This window comes from Cricetulus griseus, chromosome 4 (genome assembly GCF_003668045.3).
Source record: "Cricetulus griseus strain 17A/GY chromosome 4, alternate assembly CriGri-PICRH-1.0, whole genome shotgun sequence".
NCBI lineage: Eukaryota > Metazoa > Chordata > Mammalia > Rodentia > Cricetidae > Cricetulus > Cricetulus griseus.
The window spans coordinates 51,731,044-51,754,575 of record NC_048597.1 but is presented as its reverse complement, the minus strand read 5'-3'; the positions used below and the strand labels follow the sequence as shown (position 1 = coordinate 51,754,575).

The 23,532-nt window shown below is 44.2% G+C and overlaps 1 protein-coding gene across 2 annotated transcripts in view; it reads right to left on the bottom strand.

The window, feature by feature from the left end:
• Window positions 1-14,155: 14,155 nt before the first annotated feature.
• Pla1a (phospholipase A1 member A) overlaps window positions 14,156-23,532 on the bottom strand; it is a 35,478-nt gene continuing 26,101 nt past the window's right edge. Inside the window, exons 8-11 of one of the 2 annotated variants that reach the window (XM_027412692.2) lie at window positions 23,081-23,170; window positions 18,249-18,357; window positions 15,087-15,251; window positions 14,156-14,561 (exon numbers count right to left, since the gene is read on the bottom strand). In XM_027412692.2, coding sequence (XP_027268493.1) covers window positions 14,477-14,561; window positions 15,087-15,251; window positions 18,249-18,357; window positions 23,081-23,170 — 449 coding nt within the window. In that variant the 3' untranslated portion in view covers window positions 14,156-14,476. Of the gene's footprint in view, window positions 14,562-15,086; window positions 15,252-18,244; window positions 18,358-23,080; window positions 23,171-23,532 lie in introns of those variants that run through there. The other variant, XM_035444560.1, reaches the window with a different exon arrangement.

The window sequence follows — 23,532 nt, the reverse complement described above, 5'->3', positions numbered from 1 at the left end:
CGGCTTTTGTCATAGTAACGGTTTCTACTGCTATGAGGAGACACCATGACCACTGCAACTCTTATAAAGGACAACATTTAATTGGGGTGGCTTACAGTTTCAGATGTTCAGTCCATTGTCATCATGGTGGGACATGGTAGCATGCAAGCAGACATGGTGCTGGAGGAGCTAAGAGTTCTACATCTTGATCCAGGCAGCCCAAGGAGACAGTGTGCATGGCTTGAGCATATGAGACCTAAAAGCCTACCCCCACAGTGACACACTTTCTCCAACAAGGCTACAAATACTCCAATAAGGCCATGCCTCCTAATAGTGTCACTCTCTATGGGCCAAACATTCAAATATATGAGTCTATGGGGGCCATACCTATTCGAACCACCACACTTTTGTTGATCAAGAGCAGGCCGAGACTATGGGGAAACAAATGGCTCTCCAGGCAATTTCTACTCTTTAGTCTTCCCTGTCTGTCCCCGCATCCACACTCCAGGACATGTCTATCCCCATTCCTGGTGTTCCAGCCACACTAACCTGTATTTAGGGCCTTTGTAGTTGTGCTCTTGTCTAAATGCCTTCACTCTTGCCTTCTCTCTGCTAGCGACTTGTCATCTGAGTCTCACAGCTGATGTCACCAGCCCAGCAAAGAGTTCCATCTCACCTCAACACCATCCTGTGTCCTCTCTTGCCCTATTAGACATTAGGAGTTCTGTTTTCTCTCCCCTCCCTCTTTGGGGTTTCAGTCTTATACTTAATAGAACTTAGGTGTCCCATACAGTTCTGGTGTTGTTTCTAATTTTTTTTTTCTGAGATAGGATTGTTTTTCTGAGATAAGATTGTATATGTATTATGTCTCTTTCTCTTTCATGTACATTTGATGATAAAAAAAATAAAAGGCCCTAGCTCATCTTAAGAAGTTATTATCATCTCTGTGTTCTTGACACTGGCTTGCAGATGCTGATACAAAACCCCAGGGCGAGCAGGGTGAGCGAGGATGTTGGCAGTTTCTCTTCCAGGTGTCACTGTATCCAGAGAGAGCTGTCTTCCCCCGCAGGAAGTTACCTAGAGACCATGAGACTTTACTTCACTTCTGGTATACTCCTCCAACGTGATCCTTCCCCCAAAGCGCCTCTTCTACACAGTGTACCCTTGCTATTGTCACATGAGCACTTCGGACGGGGAAGCCCAGGACATATTCACTCCCCAAATCTGATTTACACAGCCTAGAAACTGAAGCTTTGCTCCAAGGCCTGAAGCAAGCAGCTGTGTACTGACTCACTGCCTGAATCCTATTTACCACTCAATATCTCTCCTTTCGAACCCTAACCCTGCCACCCACCTACTATGGCATCATTCTCTGTGGGGCCCCTGGACCACCTCTCTCAGCTCATTTCTCTCCAGGTTTCCTCTCAGGCCCTTGAAAGCTAGGAGGTTTCTCATCATTGCTGTGGTTGGGGCCTATCCCAGGTCTCAGGCTTGGTGCTTGGTTGGCAAATGTTAGGTGTTTATTCAACTCTGTTGCTGTTATTGGAATGGCTTACACATCCCTTTCAAGGGGGTAAGGTGAACACTTGGTATTTCTGAATTTCTCATTCCATTTCCAGTTTTCTCAGCTTCTCTCTTCTATCCAAGTTAGGGCCCTTTCTCTTGCTCATTTTTTTTTTAAGTTGGTTTTTTGAGTTTTCTTTTCCTTTCTTTCTTTCTTTCTTTCTTTCTTTCTTTCTTTCTTTCTTTCTTTTTTTTGGGTCAGGGTCTCACTATGTAGATCTAGTTTTCTTGGCACTCACTCTGTCTCGAACTCACAGGGATCAACCTGCCTCTGCCTCCTGAGTGCTGGGATTAAAGGCATGTGCCACCATGCCCAATTCTTTCTCTGGCTCTTTAAGAGCAGTGAGGAAGGAGCTTTTTCTTTGTGGTTTCTTGAAGGCTTGATGAATCAATCAGGCCTGATTTTCCCCACCTCCTGCCCAGTGAGGCTTCATCTTTACATATCTTCTGTCAAGTGCCGAAGAGAAAAATATTAGTTGCTTTTAACCTTTACCCTTTTCAGTTTCTTCCCCTTTCCATGAATTTCCTTCCTCACAATCCAATTTCTCTTCACTTAACCACTTATATTTTTCCTGTTCCCCCAACACAGTTCCTCAATTATTTTAACATTTGTCTTGGCTGCAAAAAATGCACTTAAAAACTCACATTTACAGGGTGTCATTTTATCTAACCTAGTAAGCACAACTTCAGTGTAACTTAGCATACATGTTTGATAAGGTCTTTGGCCTGGGTCTCTGTTTGGGGTCCAGATATCAGGGATGCTGTTAACCATGGAGACTTCAGGATTCAGGACGGGGTCATGGAAACCTCTGTGGTCAGAGTTTATTGTGTTCCCCACTCCCCCACCCACAATATTTCAATCTTTGCAGGAATCACTTAGATCCAGGGTCTTCACTCTGACCACATGTTAAAGTAAACTGAGAGACAGAAAAAGAGCACTGTGGGGCTCTATTGTTAAGGCAGGCTGGTGGTATGTGAGTTTTATACCTGACTTTTTGTGTATATAGTTGGTTCTTAAGATGAGTATATAAAAATATTTTTATAAATGTACTTGTATGTATATGCTAAAAAATTACTGATAATAGGCCCTGTAGGAGACCGGTAAAGACAGAATTCTTGATGGGGGTTACTGGGCCTGGAATCTATAAAGGTACCTGGGGATTCTTAGGCTTGAGATGGGCCTGTGAGGACAGAAAGATAAGTGAACTGGCAGTAATGGCGTCCTCCTCCTCCTCCTCCTCCTCCTCCTCCTCCTCCTCCTCCTCTTCCTCTTTATCTTCTATTTAGTCCTTTGACACACAGTCTCATTCTGTAGCCCAGGCTGGACTCAACCTCTTAGCAATCCTCTCTCAGCTTCCTGGGACTATGGCCAGGAGCCACTGCTGCACTGGACTTGGGACTGTAGACTTCTGATGCAATGCCAGAGGGCTGTTCCACTAAAGCAGCCCTCCTATGGCGATCTGAGCACCTCTCCCACAATCTGTGCTGAAACAGCTGACATAAATTATAAACCACCAGCACTGGTATGGGTAGCTCTGGCTCGTGCTCTGCTACCAGTGTGTGAGCTTCCAGAGCAGTGGTTCTCAACCTGAGGGTTGTGACCGCCCCCTCCCATAGCACTTGCCTATCACAGTGTCCTGCATACCAGATGTTTACATTATGAGTCATAACAGTAACAAAATTACAGTTATGAAGTAGCAACGGAATAATTTTATGTTGGGGGGGTCACCACAGCATGAGGGACTATATTAAAGGATCTCAGCATTAGGATGGTGGAGAACCACTGTTTCAGAGGGAAGAGGCCTTCCTGTGTTATAGATACTTACATTCTCACCATATGGGAGATGACACTTGATATTACCAGCAAAATGTCTATTAAGTCAAGCTTGTCAAAAACAAGAAGGGCCTATGATATGACTCAGTGTTACATTTGCTGCCAAACCTGGCAGACCCTGAGTTCAGCTCCTGGAACACACATGATAGAAGAAGAAAACCAACTGCGTGAAGCTGTCCTTTGGCTTCTGCATATATTCCATGGTATGCCTCCCCCAAATATATATGGGGTAAAACGAGCAAGCATTGAGTTAGGATGCTCTATCAACAGGGAAGTGTGGTTAAGAATATAGGCCCAGATATTAGCTCTCACCAGGCTCTATATTGTTATCTAGTTATCTTGCTGAGGGACATCTCAGCTTGCTAAAATGTAGAAGAATAACAGAACAAGCAAAATAGCTACAACTGTCAAAACAAAAACAAAACATGTTTTGCACTAAATAATTGTGAGAATTTAATAGATCTATGCCTAGAGCTGAAAGCATTTAAAACTGTACCTGACACATTGTGAGCATTCAAACCCAATACACTACAGTTTTTATCAAGAGGATTAACAAATACACAGTAGGGACACAATAAGGACTTGCTAGATGAGTGAATAAACCTTCTGGGTTTGTGATCACTCATCTCTGCTTTTAGCCATTTCTCTGTACTTTCCAGATAAGAAACATGGCAGCTGGCAGGTTCTCTGTTGAACTTTGAGAGTCACAGAGAATGATCATCAGGAGAGGAGGCAGGAAGTTCAGGAGCTCCAAGCCAGCCTGAGCTACACAAGTCTCTGTTTCAAAAAAACAGACAAATAAGGGGGTGAACCCATGCTTGGGGTGGTTTGACATCGGATTCTCAACCAGGGGACTGAAGTGAACTCTGTGGGAGTTTTCAAGTTAGAATCACAAGAAAGAGGGGGCATTCATAGCTGAGCCACTTTGACCCTGATGCTGCAGAGTGAGGGAATTCACAGACTGGGTTGCCCTTTCCAGGAGATTTACCTAATTTTCCTTCCACCTCTCAATATAGCAGGGACTAAGAATTGCTTTCAGGAAAAGATGAATGAGAATCAAGAGAAACGATACAATGACTTATCCAGGGAATGTTCTGAAGTCCAGGGCCCTCTAAAGATATCAGGAGAATTCCATGAAATTTGTGGAGCAGAAGAATGGGTTTCAAGTGGTTTTGGACACAGTTATCAAACAAAATGGACTGTTGTTAGAAGGGCTGGAAGAAAAGAGATCAGTACAGACGTTGGTACCTAAATCCAGGTCTCCAGGAGATCCAAGACAGGAAGGAACAGATTCCAGACTTGAAGAAATCAAAAGCCATTGTGTGACTGGGAATCAGGTCCTGGGGCAGGGCAGAGGGAGAGAAATGGCTTTTATCTTAGTGCTGTTATGTTCTGAGTCAAAGATGACTGAACAGCTGAATTATCATGGTGGCTGTTATCATAGGAGAGGACAAACAGCTGGGCCACGATGCTGATTTGGCTTTGCATGAAATGGACTGTTGTCAGGGTACCAGCTGGACACACGAGGCAAGCTGTTATGCTTCATAAACTCTGTGTGTGTGTGGGGGGGGTGTACGCATGCTGAGAATCAGAGGAGACATCAAATGCAAGGACTGTGTTTTCTTATCACTCCCAAACTCTTCACAAAGCAAAAGAAGACTGTCTGTCTTGAGGTGGAGGTAAGGGGCTGCAATGGTCATCCCATGGTCAGAAGTATGTCCAAGGGTGAGAGCAGGAGTATTATGAGCTGGGTAAGCAGTATGTCACTTTTAGAAAGCCAGAGTAAGGAGATCTAGGGCTAGGTGAGGATTCAGTAGGTAGGGAAGATTTATAATTTTATTTCTTCCTCTGGAGATTTGAAATGTTAAACTGTAACACTGGCAAATCCTCAAACAAGATCCATAAATGAAAACCATTCTAGACACCTATGAAAAGATAGCAACTACTCCTCTCATCTTTTCTGAACCTTTAGGCTTGCTGTCTTTAATTCCATTGAGCTTTCCTTGTATAATCCAATGAGTTATACTGTGGGTGGAGGGCATAAAGAAAGAGAAAGGAAAGCCCCCACTTTCAAGAAACTAAGTCTTAGCTATCATACAAGCCTGACATAATGCAATAGTTAATGCAATAGTTACTGAGTACCATTGTAATGTACTGTAGACACCGACTCAAATGACATGCGGCATCAGGTTTCCCGGACAACATGGAACTAGAGGTGGACTCCAAATGACTGGTGGAACCCAAAAGAGGACTGAAAGCTTAGGCTAAGAGGCATGGAGCTGAAACTGACCATAGGATATTTTAGGAGACTGTCAGTTTTGGCACACTGGGGAATATGGCAGATAATTTTTGATCAGGCAGAATGGCACTCAATTGAGTAGAGCTCTATGTACATAGCCATTTTGGTCTTAAATACTAGAACCACTAAGCAGGAGCCATGTAACTTGGTGAATAGAGCCAAGATTCTGAGGTCAACTGGCACTGGTATGAATCATGACTTTACCCACCACTAGATGTAGGGTTTTGTTTTGTTTTGTTTTGTTTTAACTTTTGGAGACACACCACTCAGCTCCCCCTAATAAACACATGGAGATTTATTCTTATTAATGCCTGGCCTTAGCTTGGCTTTTGTAACTTAAATTATCCTGTTTCACTTTAACTACATTCTTGCCTTTGGACTTTTTACCTTCCTTTATTCTATATATCTTTCTTTCCTCTTTACTCCATGGCTGGCTGTGTGATTCAGTGGCTGGCCTCAGGTGTCCCCTTCTCCTCTTTTTTCCCACCCCTCACTCCCACTCCCTAGATTTCTCCTCATATTTATTCTCTGCTCGCCAAACCCATCTGTTTCTTTCTCCTGCCCAGCTATTGCCCATGCAGCTCTTTTTTAGACCAATTGGGTGTTTTAGGCAGGCAAAGTAACAGAGCTTCACAGAGTTAAACAAATTCAGCATAAAAGAATGCAACACATCGTTGCATCATCAAACAAATATTCTATAGCATAAATGAATGTAACACATTTTAAAATAATATTTCACAACAACTGGATGTACTAGAGTGGGTGAATTATATTATTTCCCTGGTTCCCTTAGTGTTTTCACATGCAAAATAAGGTAACTCATGGAATTATTGGGAGGTTTATGGAAGATAATCTAGGTAGTGTGATTAGAGCCCTACCCATCACTTAATATGTATAATGGGAGTTTCATTTTCATTGACAATGGTATTGATGGGGCAAAGGGAAATTTATTTGTAAGAGTACAGGGTGACCTTATGGAATTGATGTCAAGACTACTGCTAGGTTTCAAAATAGGACTGAATCAGAGAAACAGAAAGTCATCAGGGAGACAGTTACTATCTCCCTTTTCTGTTTCTCTCAGGAGATAGGCAATGTGTTTCTCTTTCCTTACAGACTAGCCTTCCCTGTTTCTCCATTCTCATGGGGAAATAGGCTGCTTTCATTGAGCATAAGATTCCATCCATAGAAGGATGGGCTGTCTCTTAGTTGCAACTTCAAATGGTCAAGAGTAAAGTCTATCTGGTCCAGTTTAAGTCAGGTGTCTACTGCTAGCCTATTCGATCGAGGCTAAGGATGGGGTCTGTCATGTCAGTTCTCAGAGAAAGGGCCCATGAAAATGTCTTCTGATCTGTGCAATATGATTTTTATAGAGGTCCCCCTAGAAATTCACAATCAGGGTATCCAGAAAATAACCTCTGAGGTCTTTGATCTAAATGAGAAGGTGAGTATATTCTGTACTTCAGATTTTATGGGGACTTAATGCTAGGGAAATATATTAGTCTTCTGAAATGTGCAGTTAGGCATGAAGATAACCAAAGCATGGGTAGCAGAACAATGCCTCACTATAATATCCAACGTTTCTTCAGGAACTGTGTAACCCCATGAACCTGTCTGTTTTGAGGGAGGTAGTCAACACAAAGTCAGTGATCTCAGAAAGACTGGCAATGCAGAAGCAAAATCACAAAAGCAAAGCCACATGCTTGGCTTTTTCTACTGAAAAAAAAAAACTAAGTAATATTGGAAAATGTCCAGTCAAGGGAGAAAATAACAATTAGTGATAATTAACAAAATGGAGAATGGAAAACCAGCTGTTTTTTAAAAAAAAAATCAGTAAAGTTGATAATCTTTAGCAGGACTTACGAACAAAAATGTGAGACTTAGTTTCCAAAATAAAAAATAAAAGACATTCCTACTGACCTCATAGAAATAAAATGTATCAGAGAATATTATGAATAATTGTACATCAACAAGTTAGGTTACAGGTCAAATGGACAGATTCCTAGAAATGTCTGAACTGCAGAAACTGACTCAAGAGAAAAAGAAAATCAGAACAGATCTCTAACAATCGAAGAGACTGAATTAGTTAGGAAAAAAAACTACAAAGAAAAGCCAATGCTAATATTAAATTAAGTCATAGAAGAGAAAATATTTCATGGGACTATTTCTTCATTTTCTAATAAGTAGTGTGACTATACTATCCTAGTGTGCTAGCTATTGATGTTACAATAAGGCAAAGCATTGCTTTTTTTTTTTCAAGGAGGGATTTATAGCAGAGGCACAGTCTGTGAGTCACTGAAAGTCACTGAAGCACATCTCCTCATAGGACTCCAGCGAGGGCTGTGTGCCCAGTGGTCTCTCTGATTGCAATAATCCCCAGCCATGCTCATGACTCCTCACTCCTGTGTCTTCCTGCTCCCATCTCTATTCTCACAGTATTGATGGACCAGCCTTATTCTCCAAAAAGGATTCATCAACTGAAGATCTGTCTGTGTTCTCCGTCAGCTGTCTACACCAGCTTGGCTGAGATTCCCATGTGAGAGTGGCTCACCTGGACACTGTGACCTGTGGTTCTGTTTCCTGTTACTATTTTGAAATTTTAATAACTTTTTAAAATGATGAATCCATATTTTAATTTCACCCAGACTTCAAAAGTTCTTTAGTCAGTCTTGGGGGTTCCACTGTGGGCCTTTGAGAGGAATTTACTAGGCTGTGGCTTTAGAGTGCTTTATAAATAGAGACTAATCACAGTTCTGGTTAATGTCCTGTGCTGGGACCAGACTGCTGGCATTTGAGTCCTGGCTCCTCTGCATACCATCTCTGCCATCTTGAATGTTCTTCATTGATTGTGAGAACTGGTGTAATCACTGCATGTGTCTCACAGGTGTGATGAGAGGACAGAACAGAGTAAGACACGAGACAAACTCAGATGATGTCTGGACCACAATAAAGCAATGTGCTTCGTTCTTTTGTGTTCCTGTTCTGGGATCAAGTTGCTTTCATCTTCTGTCAGGCGTGTTGGCTTAGTGATGAATCTAACTTTTGAGTTGAATTAAGCCACAATCATAAATATCTCAGACAGAGCTTTGTGAGTAATGTGGGTATGGAGGGGTTCCCAGCCCTGCCTGCGCCCCTCTTCCCACCTCCACAGACATCCCAGCTTAAAATAAAGCCAGGTTTCCTAAAGAGAAGGCTATGTGCCTGAACAGGATGCTTTTAGGAAGCACCCAGATCTACTACTGAATGGTGCAAAAATCTCATAATAAGGAAGCTTTACATGTCTTCCAGTCCACTGATTGTGTGTGTGTGTGTGTGTGTGTGTGTGTGTGTGTGTGTGTGTGTGTGTGTGTGTGTGCATGTGTAATCATCACAGCACATGTGTGAAGGTCAGAGGAAAACTTGGAGGAGTCAAATCTTTCCTTCCACTGTGTGGGTCCTGGGGCTTGAACTTGGGGCATTAGGCTTGGTGTCAAGTGCCTTTACCCACCAAGCCATCTTGCTAGCCCTGTGCATGAGTTTGGAAAACTTCTTTTATAAGTTGCTCACATTTGTTTTTAGTCAGGAAAAAAGAGGACCTGCAGCTCAGGGGCCAGGAGGCCACAGCATCTACTTGGAATTTCAAACATTACTATGTTCTCATTGTATTTATTGCTAGGATTAGTCTATGATAAGGAAAACCAGTTTCCCATTTAAGGCAATGATCTAACATTTCTGATGAGGCACACAATAACACGTGGGTACATTTAACGACATTCTAAAACAAGAGGACATTGGTGAAGAATCACAGGACACCCCCCCCCCAGAGACAGTGAAAGCTTAACCATAGCAGTCGCAGCAGCATCTGATATAATTTTTTTAATCACAGAAGTAAAATATGATTTATCCATACTTGGAAGAAAAGTAACAAGCATAAGGCAAAACTAAGGAAGATGTATGGCTCAGTAGTGTCTCCTAGGATGCCCAACCTTTCCAAATCATAACCACAGGAACCTCAGCTTGTTGAAGCCCAAGCCAGTTGAGGGCACTTCCAGGGAGATCCACAAGATGCTGGGTGTTACAAAAGAGTGTAGAAGAGTGGCTTGGTGGCTTTAAAAAGGAAGGAAACTGCAAACTTGCTTATCGGAGAATGTGTGGGTTCTTCCCATGTGACATTTTCCTACAGGCTATGGCAGACAGAGAATGAAGCTCATGCGTGGATGTTGTGTCACTCACTATCCTGTGGCTTGCATTGTCATAGCTCAGAAGGCTGAAGCCCTGCCTTCTGCACCCTGTATGACCTGGCCCAGATGATGTAAGCACACCCTATGGTTTGCATCATTCTTCCTGCCTTTGTTACACAATGAACCAAAAGTCAGCAATTGTCTTCCAAGCGTATTTATTTGAGGTTTTTTTATAAAGCTAAGTTTAAAAAGAGAAGTATCCATGGACCCCAGGCTAATGTCTGGGAGGCCTGCATGGGACTGATCCAGAACCCCCTGAATGAGGATGTCAGTAGGCTTCACCCTCCCTGGGTAGCAGAGGGGGATGGGGTAGGGAGTTGGTGGGGAGGGTCAAAATTTGGGAGGTAATGACTCGATGAAAACCCACTTCTTTCCCCAAGAGCTGTCTCATCTTCCAAGCCTTAGTCAGCTGGAAGAAACCATTGCAGGGCTGAGAATTTGACATCTGTTATCTCCTTTCCCATAGACTATAGATTTCCTTCTTTTTTTCTTTTTTGTTTATTTGAGTTACAAACATGATTGAATTACATGACAATCCCAGTTCCCTTCTCCCTCCCCTCCTCCCCTACCATCCCCCCAACTAAAACCTATCACATGTCCTTTCTTTATTCTTCCCCGACTCAACCTTTCTGCTCCCTCATGCCCTCTGCATCTTTCCTCTTCTTCTCTTCTCATTCTCATAGTCCCCCCCCCTTCCCATGCTCTCAATTTGCTCAGGAGATCTTGACCCTTTCCCCTTCTCCAGGGGACAAAGTTTGTCTCTTTTAGGGTCCTCCTTGTTTACTAGCTTCTCTGGCAGTGTGGATTGTAGGCTGGTAATCCCTTACTCTATGTCTAAAATCCACATATGAGTGAAGTACATATCATGTTTGTCTTTTTGTGATTGGGTTACCTCGCTCAGAATGGTTTCTTCGAGTTCCATCCATTTTCCTGCAAATTTCAAGATTCCATTGTTTTTTTCTGCTGAGTAGTACTCCATTGTGTAAATGTACCACATTTTCTCCTTCCATTCTTCAGTTGAGGGGCATCTAGGCTGCTTCCAGTTTCTGGCTATTACAAATAGTGCTGCTATAAACATCGTTGAACAGATGTCTTTGTTATATGAATGTGCTTCTTTTGGGTATATGCCTAAGAGTAGAATTGCTGCATCTTGTGGTAGACCGATTCCCATTTTCTTGAGGAGTCGCCATACTGATTTCCAAAGTGGCTGTACAAGTTGGCACTCCCACCAGCAGTGGAGAAGTGTTCCCCTTTCTCCACATCCTCTCCAGCACAAATTGTCATTGGTGTTTTGATTTTAGCCATTCTGACAGGAGTAAGATGGAATCTCAGAGTTGTTTTGATTTGCATTTCCCTGATGGCTAAGGATGTTGAACACTTTCTTATGTGTCTTTCAGCCATTTTAGATTCCTCTATTGAGAATTGTCTATTTAGTTCTGTACCCCACTTTTTAATTGGATTGTTTGGTGTTTTGGAGACTAGCCTCTTGAGTTCTTTGTGTATTTTGGAGATCAGCCCTCTGTCAGATGTGGGGTTGGTAAATATCTTTTCCCAGTCTGTGGGCTGCCATTTTGTCTTGCTATGTCCTTTGCCTTACAGAAGCTTCTCGGTTTCAGGAGGTCCCATTTATTAATTGTTGATCTCAGTGTCTGTGCTACTGGTGTTATATTCAGGAAGCAGTCTCCTGTACCAATTAATTCAAGGGTATTTCCCACTCTATCTTATAGTAGGTGGCTGGGTTTATGTTGAGGTCTTTGATCCATTTTGACTTAAGTTTTGTGCATGGCAATAGGCTTGGGTCTATCTGTAGTCTTCTACATGTTGGCATCCAGTTATGCCAGCACCATTTGTTGAAGATGTTCTCTTTTTTTCCAGCGTATATATTTGGATTGTTTGTCAAAAATCAGGTGTTCGTAGGTGTGTGGGTTAATATCAGGGTTTTCAACTCTATTCCATTGTTCTATTTTTGTGCCAATACCAAGCTGTTTTCAGGACTATAGCTCTGTAATAGAGCTTGAAGTCAGGAATGGTGATGCCTCCAGAAGTTCCTCTATTGTACAGGGCTGTTTTGGCTATCCTGGGTCTTTTGTTTCTCCATATAAAGTTGAGAATTTTAAGGTCAGTGAAGAATTGTGTTGGGATTTTTATGGGGATTGCATTGAATCTGTAGATTGCTTCTTAAAAGAGAAACACTCTCAGGTATCAAATCTGTATTTCTTTATATGTTATGTAACAGATATTAAAAATAGCAGCCTATACAATACATTTATGTCTTTCAGTTTTTATGGGTAAAGGATCCAAAACATGCAGAAATATTTTCTAGAATATTTCATCCACCTTGGAAGCTGTTGAATGATGTTTTGTTTTGTTTTTGAGATAAGGTCTTGCTTTGTGTCACTGGATGGCCTGGAGCTCACAGAGATCCACCGCTTCAACCTCCTAAGGGTTAGGATAAAAGGTGAATACCAGCATGCCTGATCCATGATTTTTTTTTTAATTGCTTCCTCCACTGGGAATGTTTCCACTTCCAAGTTCAGTCTGGTTATTGCCAGAATTCATTTTCTACTCTGCCCAAGACTGCTAAAGATTTCCTTATCGAAAGAATATGGCTTTAGAAGTACATTTTCATAATGTGACAGAAAATCAAGATACTAATGTAGTGGTTTGAATGAGAATGGCCCCCATAGGCTCATATATTTGAGCACTTGGTCCACAGTTGGTGGAACTGTTTGGGAAGGGTTAGGAGGTGTGGCCTTGTTGGAGGTGCGTCACTAGCAATGGGCTTTGAGGTTTCAAAAGCCCACTCCATTCCAAGTTAGCTCTCTCTGCCTCCTACTTGTAGATAAAGATGTAAGCTCTGAGCTACTGCTCCAGTGCATTGCCTGTCCACCTGCTGCCATGCTCCCAGCTATGACAGTGGACTAACCCTCTGCAACTGTGAGATCCAACTTAAAAGATTTCTTTTATAAGGTGCCTTGGACAAGTAATATTAAAATATGTCATCACATAAGATGATACAAGAGGAATATTTCATAGTAGTGTGGTTTGGACAACTTCCTTCAAAAGGTCTCTATATTAAAGGCTTTGTCACAAAGAGGCTGTGTGGGGTGTTCTGGTGTCGTGGGAGGAGCCATACAAACATCTACTCACCACAGATTGGGAAACAGCCACTGACCATAGTAACAATTCCACAGAAGTCTAACCTGGCTAACCAATGAGTTCACTGAGGCTGTCACAGGACCACGAGTGGGAGGTTAATCACAGTAGCATGAACAACTCAAAGGCAGCTGCATCACCTAGAGATGAAGATGCACAAAGGCTGCAATCCGGCAGCTCCCAGAACCTGCAGACAGCTCAACAGGTCATAGTCTCTTTATGCCAATGTCCTTCCTTGTTACATAATTTTGAAGAGGGGTCTTGTAAATCTTCTAAGTTTCATCTTTTCCAGGGCTGGTGGTACGTGTTTCCTTCCTGGTTCTCTTGAACCTCTTTCCTCCCTCCTAGAGGGAAACTTTCAATTCAGAGGAAATTGTCACACAGCATTCACTCCCTTCCTCCAACTCTTACATTCTTTTTGCCCCTTCTTCTGTGATGTGCCCTGAGCCTAGATGTTCAACTATTTTCCTCCACCTATGGCTAAGTATTGTGTCCAAATGCTACAGCAACAGTCACTTTCCCCTAGGAGCTTGACATGTTATACATCTCTGTGATAGGCTGTCCATTACAAAAATGATCATTTTTCTCCCAAGATGAACTACAGATCCTCTGTAAATCATTTCTTAATTTTTTTTTTTTTTTTTTTGGTTTTTCGAGAAAGGGTTTCTCTGTGGCTTTGGAGGCTGTCCTGGAACTAGCTCTTGTAGACCAGGCTGGTCTCGAACTCACGGAGATTTGCCTGCCTCTGCCTCCTGAGTGCTGGGATTAAAGGCGTGGGCCACCACCGCCCGGCTTTCATTTCTTAATTTTTAAAAGCATTTATTTGCTTAATTAAACTGTGTGTATGCATGTACACTGCATGTACACCAATGAGTATCTCAGTGACCCTGTAAATAAGTGTGTGTGTGTGTGTGTGTGTGTGTGTGTGTATGTATGCATACCAATGAGTATCTCAGTGACCCTGTAAATAATTGTGTGTGTATGTATGTATGTATGTGTATGTGTGTGTACGCACACATCAATAAGTATCTCAGGCGGCCTTGTAAATAATTGTGTGTTTGTGTGTGTGTGTAATAGTAGTAGTAGAATTACATTTCAACACAATGATTCACAATGATAGTTTATTTTTCTGCATATGTTTTCCATTAAATCCTAAGTATAAATACTTAAGGATATGAGACAATGGCAGTTGTTTAGAAACAGGGAAGCTGAAATGTATCTATGTAAAACTTTGTAAGTTGGTAATGGAGATCAAGTTCTGTAAAATGAGTCATCTGTCCCCTCAACAGTCACTACTTGTGGGGAAAACCACCAAGAATTTGACCTTCCCCTTAGTAGGAATGGAGTGGACTAAAGTGCCCATGAACGTATCTCTTGCCACACTGCCCTCAGAAAAATCCAGGCCACTGCCTCCTGCGTAGGCTTGGGCTATGCACAGGCTATTTTCAGGTCCTGAAAAACAGGCATGCTTGCTTGCAGACTCACTGGCTCAGGTATGCAGACTGTCTTCTTGCTGTATGTGAAGAGCAACAGGAGGCAGGTTCTTGGTTATCAGAAGAAAAAGCTAGAAGTTGCATGGCTTTCTTTCCTACAATAAAGACTAGTTCTGTCCTCTGTATGCTAATCATAAGGGCTAACCATTGAAATGCCTATTCTCGGAGTCTAGATCCCACACCCAATAGTGTTGCCAATGACACATTTGAAGCAGAGGCTAAGGAAGGAGAAATACACCATGATTAGTGCTATGATAAAAATCTTAAGCCAAACCAAATGCATGAAACAGACGCAAAAGTTTCATGTATTAAAGTAGGCAGGAGAATTAAAGATCAGCTTTTCTGGCTTCCTTCCTAAAACTCTCAACTCAATGTGACCCTACAGAAGGTTCAGGAAAACTGCCCAGTCAATCCCTCTTCTAAGATGGCTACCACTAGAGTGAGGTTGAGCTTCTTCAAACAACACCCTTAAGGTCCAGAACTGTACTTGGTGATGATGATGTGGGGATGGCTGAGGGGGATTGGCTGAGGGATCTGTGACTCACCTGTCATTGACCGGCAGAGGGGCAGTACAGAAAGTCCCAATAATGGTAGTCCTGTCTTTTTTCCAAACCCGGCTAGGAACTTGGAACTTGAGCTTCACTAGGTTTATCTGGCACGGTGGGTTAGGGTGGCCAATGACTCCTCGCCCTTCAAGTTGCTGTTTAGGTCTGAAAAGGGGAAGGGGGACAGGGGATGAGGCACCATGCCTCTGCACTTCACTTCACCTTTGATCCAAGGGGCTCTGTTGGCAGACCTGGCACCTTGAAGATGGAGACACAGCTTTTTGTGTAACCCCACTGGCTCCTTTACCGATAGACTATCAATTTTGAGCACGACCCAGGAAATACTTATTTGTTTTTTGGGTTTTTTTTTTTTGTTTTTTGGGGTTTTTTTTGTTTTTTCTTATTGGAAAATCAATAGATTTTTATTTAAGGGACTTCACATGTGATTCCTTTGCTGCCCATTGAGGTCACTCAAGTTCAAGATTCCTGAAACAGCCTCTTCTCAAAGAAAGGTGCTGCATTCAGTTGTGCTGTGGGAAGATCTGGTTGCCGGGGGCCTGGGGCCTGGGCAGTGGACTGTGTGCCCTTCCCTCTTGGCCTCCTACTCAGTGGGGGACTCTGAGAAAGAGGGGGTGGGTCAGGGGACATCTCCACGTCATAGTAAGTTGGGTCCTGCTTCACTAGCCCAGTTTCCTTTTTCTTTCCTGTTTTACTGAGCAATGTTGTTTTCTTGGTGTACTTTTCACATCCAGAACCAGACAGTTTGTGTTCTTGTTTTGCAGGAAGATTTTGTTTAAGTATGTAAAAGCCACCCCTGATCAGAGCATTTTATAATATGTCAGGAAAACAGGACTGATTGCTCCCTTTAAGAAACTGCTTCTATCACCAATCAGAAGTTAGCTGGTGGCGCTATGCTTTACGGCTCTGGGTCTGCTTTACGGACAAGTGCACAGCAATGATGCACAGAACATAGCAACCACCCTGGGAGGGCCTATGGGCCATAACAACCAGTTGACCAATCAACATAGGGCAAACCCTCCAAGCCTGGAGGCACACCAATCCTGAGCCAGTGTGTACCCCTAGACACTCCCCTTACGCTGCCCTACAAGATCTCTATGCAGATGCTTCAAGCTGTCTTTCCTAGCCATCCGCCATGGTAGATGGATGGAAGGCCCGAGCTAACATGGGGTTAGCTCGTTAAACAACTATAAAAAAGCCTCATGCTGTTTGCATAAAAAGAAAGGAAGGAAGGAAGGAAGGAAGGAAGGAAGGAAGGAAGGAAGAAAGAAAGAAAGAAAGAAAGAAAGAAAGAAAGAAAGAAAGAAAGAAAGTGCTTCTATCAAAGGCCTTAGAAATCATAAGGAATAGGAAAGCTGCTTTGTGTGGGTGGCTTGGCCTGGGTAAATTCTCCAATTAAAAGGAAATCTTGGGGTTTTACAACGCGATAGAAAGTAGGGAAAGAACATGATTCTTCCAGGAATGCATCCTTCTAATTTCTGAGATTTTGATTAAAAAATAAGTAAGTGAAGGTTAAAGCAAATGCATTCGGTGCATTTCAAGAGTCATGCGTCTTTGGTGACATGATCCCGCTAGAGACAAAGGAAAGTCCTGGAAGCAATGTAACTTCCAACAGATGCAGTGGAAAGCCCTCAGTTTGCTGATCTCACCACAATCTGCAAACTGCTGTGAGTGTCTGCAGATTCATGGGCCAGAATTTGCAGATAGAACAGTGTCCAGTGGCAGAGTGTCTGGGAGCTCAGGAGAAATGATCTCTTCCTGGTGGAACTTGTCTTCTCTCATAGCACAGCTGAGCAGGGCAGCCTGACAATGTTCCCCAATGCCAACTCGGTGACTCTTCTGTGTAAAATCCCTGAGGGCTCTCCTCTCGGGGCAGAAACCATTATCTCTGATTTGTTCTGCCAAGCCTGATTTGTCTCCCCAGCCTTCTCTTGTTCCACATCCCACACCTTGGCTTTCTCTTCCAGGCACACCTATGTGACCATTTCTCACTAACCCATTGTCCAACTCACTCCTGCAAATCCTTTGTTCCTCTTATCACACCCTGGGACCCACTTAGGCGCTGTCTGTGTGCTCTCATAGCTGGACCATGGAATGTTTAAAGGAGTGTGCACTGGTCTTTTCCCCACTTGCATTCGGTTTACTCTGCAAGCCTTTGTTTGCAGCTACTTTGTCAGCAGAGTCTGGCAGGGGCTGACCAGGGAATCGGGCACAGGCCTCCAAGGGCCTTTGGGTTGGGCAGGGTTTGTGGAATGGTGACACTTCCTGTGAGGTTCTGGTTCCTGCCCAGCAGCCTCCACTATGATCAGGTTCTTTGGAGTCAATCCTCTGACTTTGCCGATTTGCCCCATACTGTGGCAATCTCTCCCCTGCTTTCCCTGCCTCCATCTCCCTCGGCTTTCCCAGTGCAATTATAATTAGCTTACTCTGTCACATCATTTTTGGGGTCTCTTCTGCATCAGCTCTGGTTTCCTGACTGGAACCTGACAGAACCAGTGGTATGTGATAGACAGTTTGCTACTGGCTTGTGAGTAACTTAATCGGATTGCTTTTTAAAGCCTTGTTTCCAACTTCCCATCCACCGCCAGGCTTGTAGCACCCTGAATTTATAGCTCTTTCATCTCTAGTCCCACCAGCTCCCCAGAGCCAAATCTGCCCCCAGTGGAATGGAAATGATTGGCTTTGGTTCCATTCACTGGAACCACCCCCTCTGACTCTAATCTTGTACTTTAACTGGCCTTCTGCCTTGGGTTCCTTCAGGCAACTGACCCAGTCCAACTCCTCCTCCATGGAGTGACTTCTTGGGCCCTGGTCACCCCTGCAGGGGTTGTGACTGAGGCTCTACTTCCTGTTAATATCCCTAATACAATTCTGCCTGGATCCCTGAGCATGGTTTCCTACCCAGAACTGGATTACTACATTCTAATCACCTTTGGTGCTGTCCACTAGTCTTGCTTGTTAGCATCTGAATACACTGTGCTAATCTGTGGTACTGATCCCAAACCTACAGCTGGTATCTGTGGTCTATAGTGGGCACTGTAGCCAGCTTGGTGGGCTAGTCCCAGCCTTCAACAATCACACTGTGCCTGACTTGGAGCATATACACATGAAAGAGCGACTTAGCCACATGGGACACTTACGTACATGGTGATCGTGACTGAGGAAGTAATATTGTTGCTAAGAAAGGTGACCTCGATGCTGGTATCCTTTTTTCTCTTCTCCTTCAAATAAAACTCCACGAGGCTGTGATGCACTAGGAAACCAAAGTACAGCAAAGGTTTGGCAGACAGCACAGGTGCCAGAGGGAAAAGCTCCACAGAGCAGCGGCATGGCTGGGATGCTCTACCTCCAAGGCATTTTGGGAGGCACAGGTTACTAGTTATTGAAAAGTTTCTAGAGCCCAATAAGCCTCTCCATCAATGTAGCAATACAAATCAGACGAAATCAAACCGAATTAGAAAAGGCCCACGTTTAATGGATACAGTGCTCCAGATGGCCTTTCAGCACCCCCCCCCCAGAGAAGAGATGGGAAAGGGAGACCAGAAAACCAGGAGTCTGGTTTCTGGGGGACAGTTTAAATACCCTGTGGGAGTGGTCTTGAGCATCTCTGGGGGAGGGGTCATCATTTGGCGGGCTTTCTGAGATGCAGCAGGGTTTGGAGGGAGAAAGGGGCTTGGATGGAACCTCCACCATAGCATCCCAGACTCTTTAGGTATATGGACGCCAGAGACTGGGGAAAAGCTTTTTGTCATAACAGTTATCTTGGATCCTCCACTTCCTCAAGTGCAAACTTCCTAAAGTGTAAGTAGTTATCCCACAGGCTGGAGTGAGAACTGAGTGGATCAGTGTATACAAAGTCCTGAGGACAGTGTCCTTGCCTAGGGAACATTCAGAAAGCGTTAGTTTTTGCTTGTCATGCAAGAGTGGTTCACTCCTCCCTTTTGGTGACCCTTTTGCAGTGACACAATGTTTATAGAAATTGCATTTGAATTTACTTTCTCTGTGTGTGTGTGTGCGTGCGCGCGCGTGCATGCGCGCGCACGCACTCGTGCCAAGTGGTACAGTTGAGATCAGGTGACAACTTGCAGTAATTGTGTCTCCTCTTCCTCCATCTGGACCTTGGGGAATAAACTTAGGTCATCCAGCTGGGCAATAGCCACATTTACCCACCAACCCATCTTAATGGCAGTAACGTAATCTTGAGGCTAGCAAAGAGGAATCATCACATATAGCTATTGTTTGAATGTCTGTAGCCCCTCCTAAAGTCATATTTAAACTTCATCCCTGGGGAGATGGCCAAGTGTTTGATGTGAAAGCATAAGGGCCTTCATTTGCGGCCCCCCAGCACCCATGCAAAAAATGGGGTGTGGCAGCCCTTGCCAGAAACCCCACTGCTGAGGGGGTGGGGTGGGGGATGGGGCGTGGGACAGCAAGATCCCAGATCTTGCTGATGTGCTGTTAGCCAATCAGGTTCAACGAGAGCCCCAGAGCCTTCCTGAATATATCATAAAAGGGACAAAAGGACATAGCTAGGGACCTTTTGGCCCTTCTGCCCTCTATTATGCAAAGACCCAGTGACAGCAACAAGATGCCATCCCGAAAGCAAAGAGAACAGTCCTCCGACACCAGATGCCGACATCTTGACCTTGGCCTTCCTAGTCTCCAGAAGACTGAGAAAGTAGACTTTCTGTTCTCTGTAAATCTCCCAGTCGTGGGTATTTTATTATAACAGCACAAACAGACAAGGGTATGTAAATAAACAACTCATTTATCAAAAAGCAGTGCCCTTCCTGCTCTCCATATACAGTGAATGTGGCTGTTACTTTGACCCTCCTTTGAGCAGTACAGATGCTAGGATTCTCAAGGTGGGTATCATCAACATAGACTAGGTGAATGTCTTGGCTCATGGTGACACAAAGTAATAAAGACCTGCTGTCTGATAAGAGATTACAATGTTGCTAACACATTCTTTCTTTTTATTAAGGGGTAGAAGTAGCTGGTAGCATTTTGCAGTTACTTTGGTCTCCATTGTTTGCCCTAGCTCCTTTCATAATGGGAACATAGTCAGAGATGGAATCCTTCACCCTTCCCCTACCTGTACTTTTTCATCTGACTGTTGGGCAAGTAACCAATGGGTACAGCTACTGAGGCTTAAGTTAGAGAAGAGCTGTGGTCCATCTGAGCCCAGCTGGCTTAGTAACAGACTCACTGACAAGTGCCAACATACTAAGAACTCTTGAGACAAAAGAACCTGCAATCCTGTCCCCTCCAAGGGGAAGAACATTCAGTGTCACACGGCTTCTATCTGCCAGTTGATTACTGTGGGGTGTGAACTGTTATGGGATGGGTAAGGTTTCTGAATAGGAGTGGGTGACTGTGACATAGAAAAAGTTAGCCGATTTAGGGAAACTTCAGGAATGCAATTCCTGGGGTTGAGTTTAACATATGGTGCTTGTCATCTCTTTCTATGTTTGCCAGGACATTTTCTAAAGCTTCTGTTTCTCTTTTCTCTATGCTGCCCTAGAAATCCAAGGAGAGCCAGGTCTGTTGCTGGGTGAATCGGAACTGGCAGTGAAACAAAAAAACGGCACAGGAAGATGACTCAGATAGTGGTAGGCTGAGCCCTGAGTGGGTGGTCAGATTGCAGGAACCTAAGGCCAGGCCCTGATGCTGACTGGCTGTGACATCTTGTCTAAATCACTGGACCTCTTTGTCTCTCGGTTACTTTACTTGACAATGGTGAAGACTTGATGAAGTTTTTAAAATCATTATCTGGTAGACAATTAGCCCTTGCTGGCACATGCTTGGCAGAAATCAAGGGAAGGGGGTGGCAACCATCCTGAAAAGCACTGCTGAGGCGGAAGCAGGCTAAGAGGAGACCTGAGTGTGGGAGCCCAGCACCATGATGCCCTGCAAGTGTCTAGGGAGATAGAGCTGGCCCCTGACTCCATTGAAGCCTAGTTAAACAGGACAGACTTGGCCTAGAGAAAGGATGGTATCTGCATCTTTCCTTAGAAAGAAAGGCGCAGCGTTTGGGAGCAAGCAGGTGTTGGTTTCCTATGTCCCTCTGTGGTGTTTGAACGGATAGGAGTGTGTTCCTGGGGGTATAAGGGAGAGGGATTTGTAACAAACAGGAAACCAGAAATGCACAGCTCTGTGACTGCCTCAGCAGGTATTTTTAAAAAGCCCAGAACCTCCAAGCTTCCCCGGGCTTCCCTACCCAGTGTATTCTTAGCTACACAGACGCAGAGGAGCCTGTTTAAGTTGCTGCCAGCTTGCCCTGACTAGAACGAGAAGCCAGGACATCTGGCTTCAGAAGCACTGCCCGGGCCACTAGAAAAGGCCCACGTTTAATGGATACAGTGCTCCAGATGGCCTTTCAGCACCCCCCCCCCAGAGAAGAGATGGGAAAGGGAGACCAGAAAACCAGGAGTCTGGTTTCTGGGGGACAGTTTAAATACCCTGTGGGAGTGGTCTTGAGCATCTCTGGGGGAGGGGTCATCATTTGGCGGGCTTTCTGAGATGCAGCAGGGTTTGGAGGGAGAAAGGGGCTTGTCGAGTATGGTGGCGTGAAGTGACATGGAAAAGGGTCAGAAGACCTGATGCTGAATCCTGATTTCCTTGCCTGGTTGTGTGCTTCAGGTTCTGTCTCTCAGAAACTCTCATCATGAAAATCTCACCACTGGCTGAGACCACTTAGTTCCTCAGACACAGCTATATCCACAAAGCTCAAAAACATCCCCTGCTAGGTCTTAAACTCGCTGGCTAAGGGAAGGGAATGATTAGGTACCCCACTCTGAGTCACCGTGCCACTGACTTCCTCTACCCTATTTTATCCTCACAATTGATTCTTGCATATAAGGACTATTATTGTTTCCATTTCCCACAGCAGGATATTGGGTTTCAGAAAGGTGAAGTGACTTGCTCCTAATTACTCAACTGGAGAGCAGAGAAGCTGAGATTCAAAGCCACGTCTGTGTGGGTACAGAGTCTGAGCCTTGAGCCCCAAATCACAAGGCACGGGGCCTTTCCAGGAAATGGAAGGCTGCAGCCACTAAGATCTCTCCAATAATGCCATACAAGCTAATGAGAAAATCAGCTCAAATTAAGGTGACCGTATAATTTATCATCCAAGCTAGCATTTTTTTTTTGTCCCATGCATGTCATGGAGCAGACAGAAGGGCCCCAAGACATTGAACACAAACCAGTCACCCCAGTGAAGCTATAGATAACAGGGGAAGAGCACTGGCTAAGTGTCTAATGTATTTCATGGATTTCAAGACTATTGTTTTAATTTTGCATCTTTTATAATCATTGGCATCTTAGCTTCAAAGAAACGCAGTGAGTAGTATCTGTGAACAGATGGATTGTGTTTAGAAGGGGGCAGGGGGCATGAATTTCTCAGGGGTTCTGACCCAGGGGGGTGCTGCTGGGGTGAGAGGTATGTGGTGTGGGTACCAGGAGGGAGAAAGAAGCATATAGGATGGATGAGTCAGGTATCCAAACCAGGGGTACCCCTAGGTAGGAGCCAAACCTCTTCCTTCCTTTCTTCCTTTCTTTCTCCATCCCTTCCTTTCTTTCATTTGGAGATGGGGTTCCTCTGTGTAACCCTGGCTGTCCTTGAATTCACTCAGTTGACCAGGCTGCCCTCAAACTCAGGTTTGCCTGCTGCTGCCTTCTGAGTGCTAGGACTAAAGGTGTGCACTATCATAATTAGCTTGGCACAAATTTCAATGGGGAGAGGAAGGAGGGGGAATATGTAATCAGAGAGATGCTCTTGAGTCCTCACTGTAATGACACTGTTTGGCTTCATTCTCACAGTTCTGGTTCTGCCTGAGATGGCCTCCCAGGTTGTCTCCTCCCAAACCCATTACCTCCTCTCTGGACTCCAATACTGGGTCAGATGCAACCCATGTGGGAGCCTGGACATCCTCAATCTCCTACTAGCACAGCTGTACCTTCCCCTCCCTACTCACCACAGTACGGGGCCCTGGCTGTAGTCAGGAGATACACTCTCACTTCCTTGGGGAGCGGCTCAATCTTGACACCACCTTGTTCTACCAGTCCTGGAAATAAAGAAGCAAAGGTGACATAGTTCTGAGAGGGCCATTTCTAGGACCCAGAGTCTCCAGTCAGGTGTGGATTCACTTATGCATCCTGTCTTCTGTAGATACTCAACTGTACATACGTTAAGTCCCAAGAGACACGTGAAGTCCAGTGGGCTGTAAACACCAACGTCAACAGGAAGTGCATTCTTCAGGTTGTTCCACACACTCATTTGTTTTCTTTTCAAATTTACTTGCTTGTTTGTTTGTTTGTTTTTGGGGGGTGTCGAGGGGGGACCCAGGGGACACTTGTATGCCACAAAACACACGTGGAGGTGAGATAACAGCCAATTCTCTCATTCCATCATGTGGATCCTGGGGCC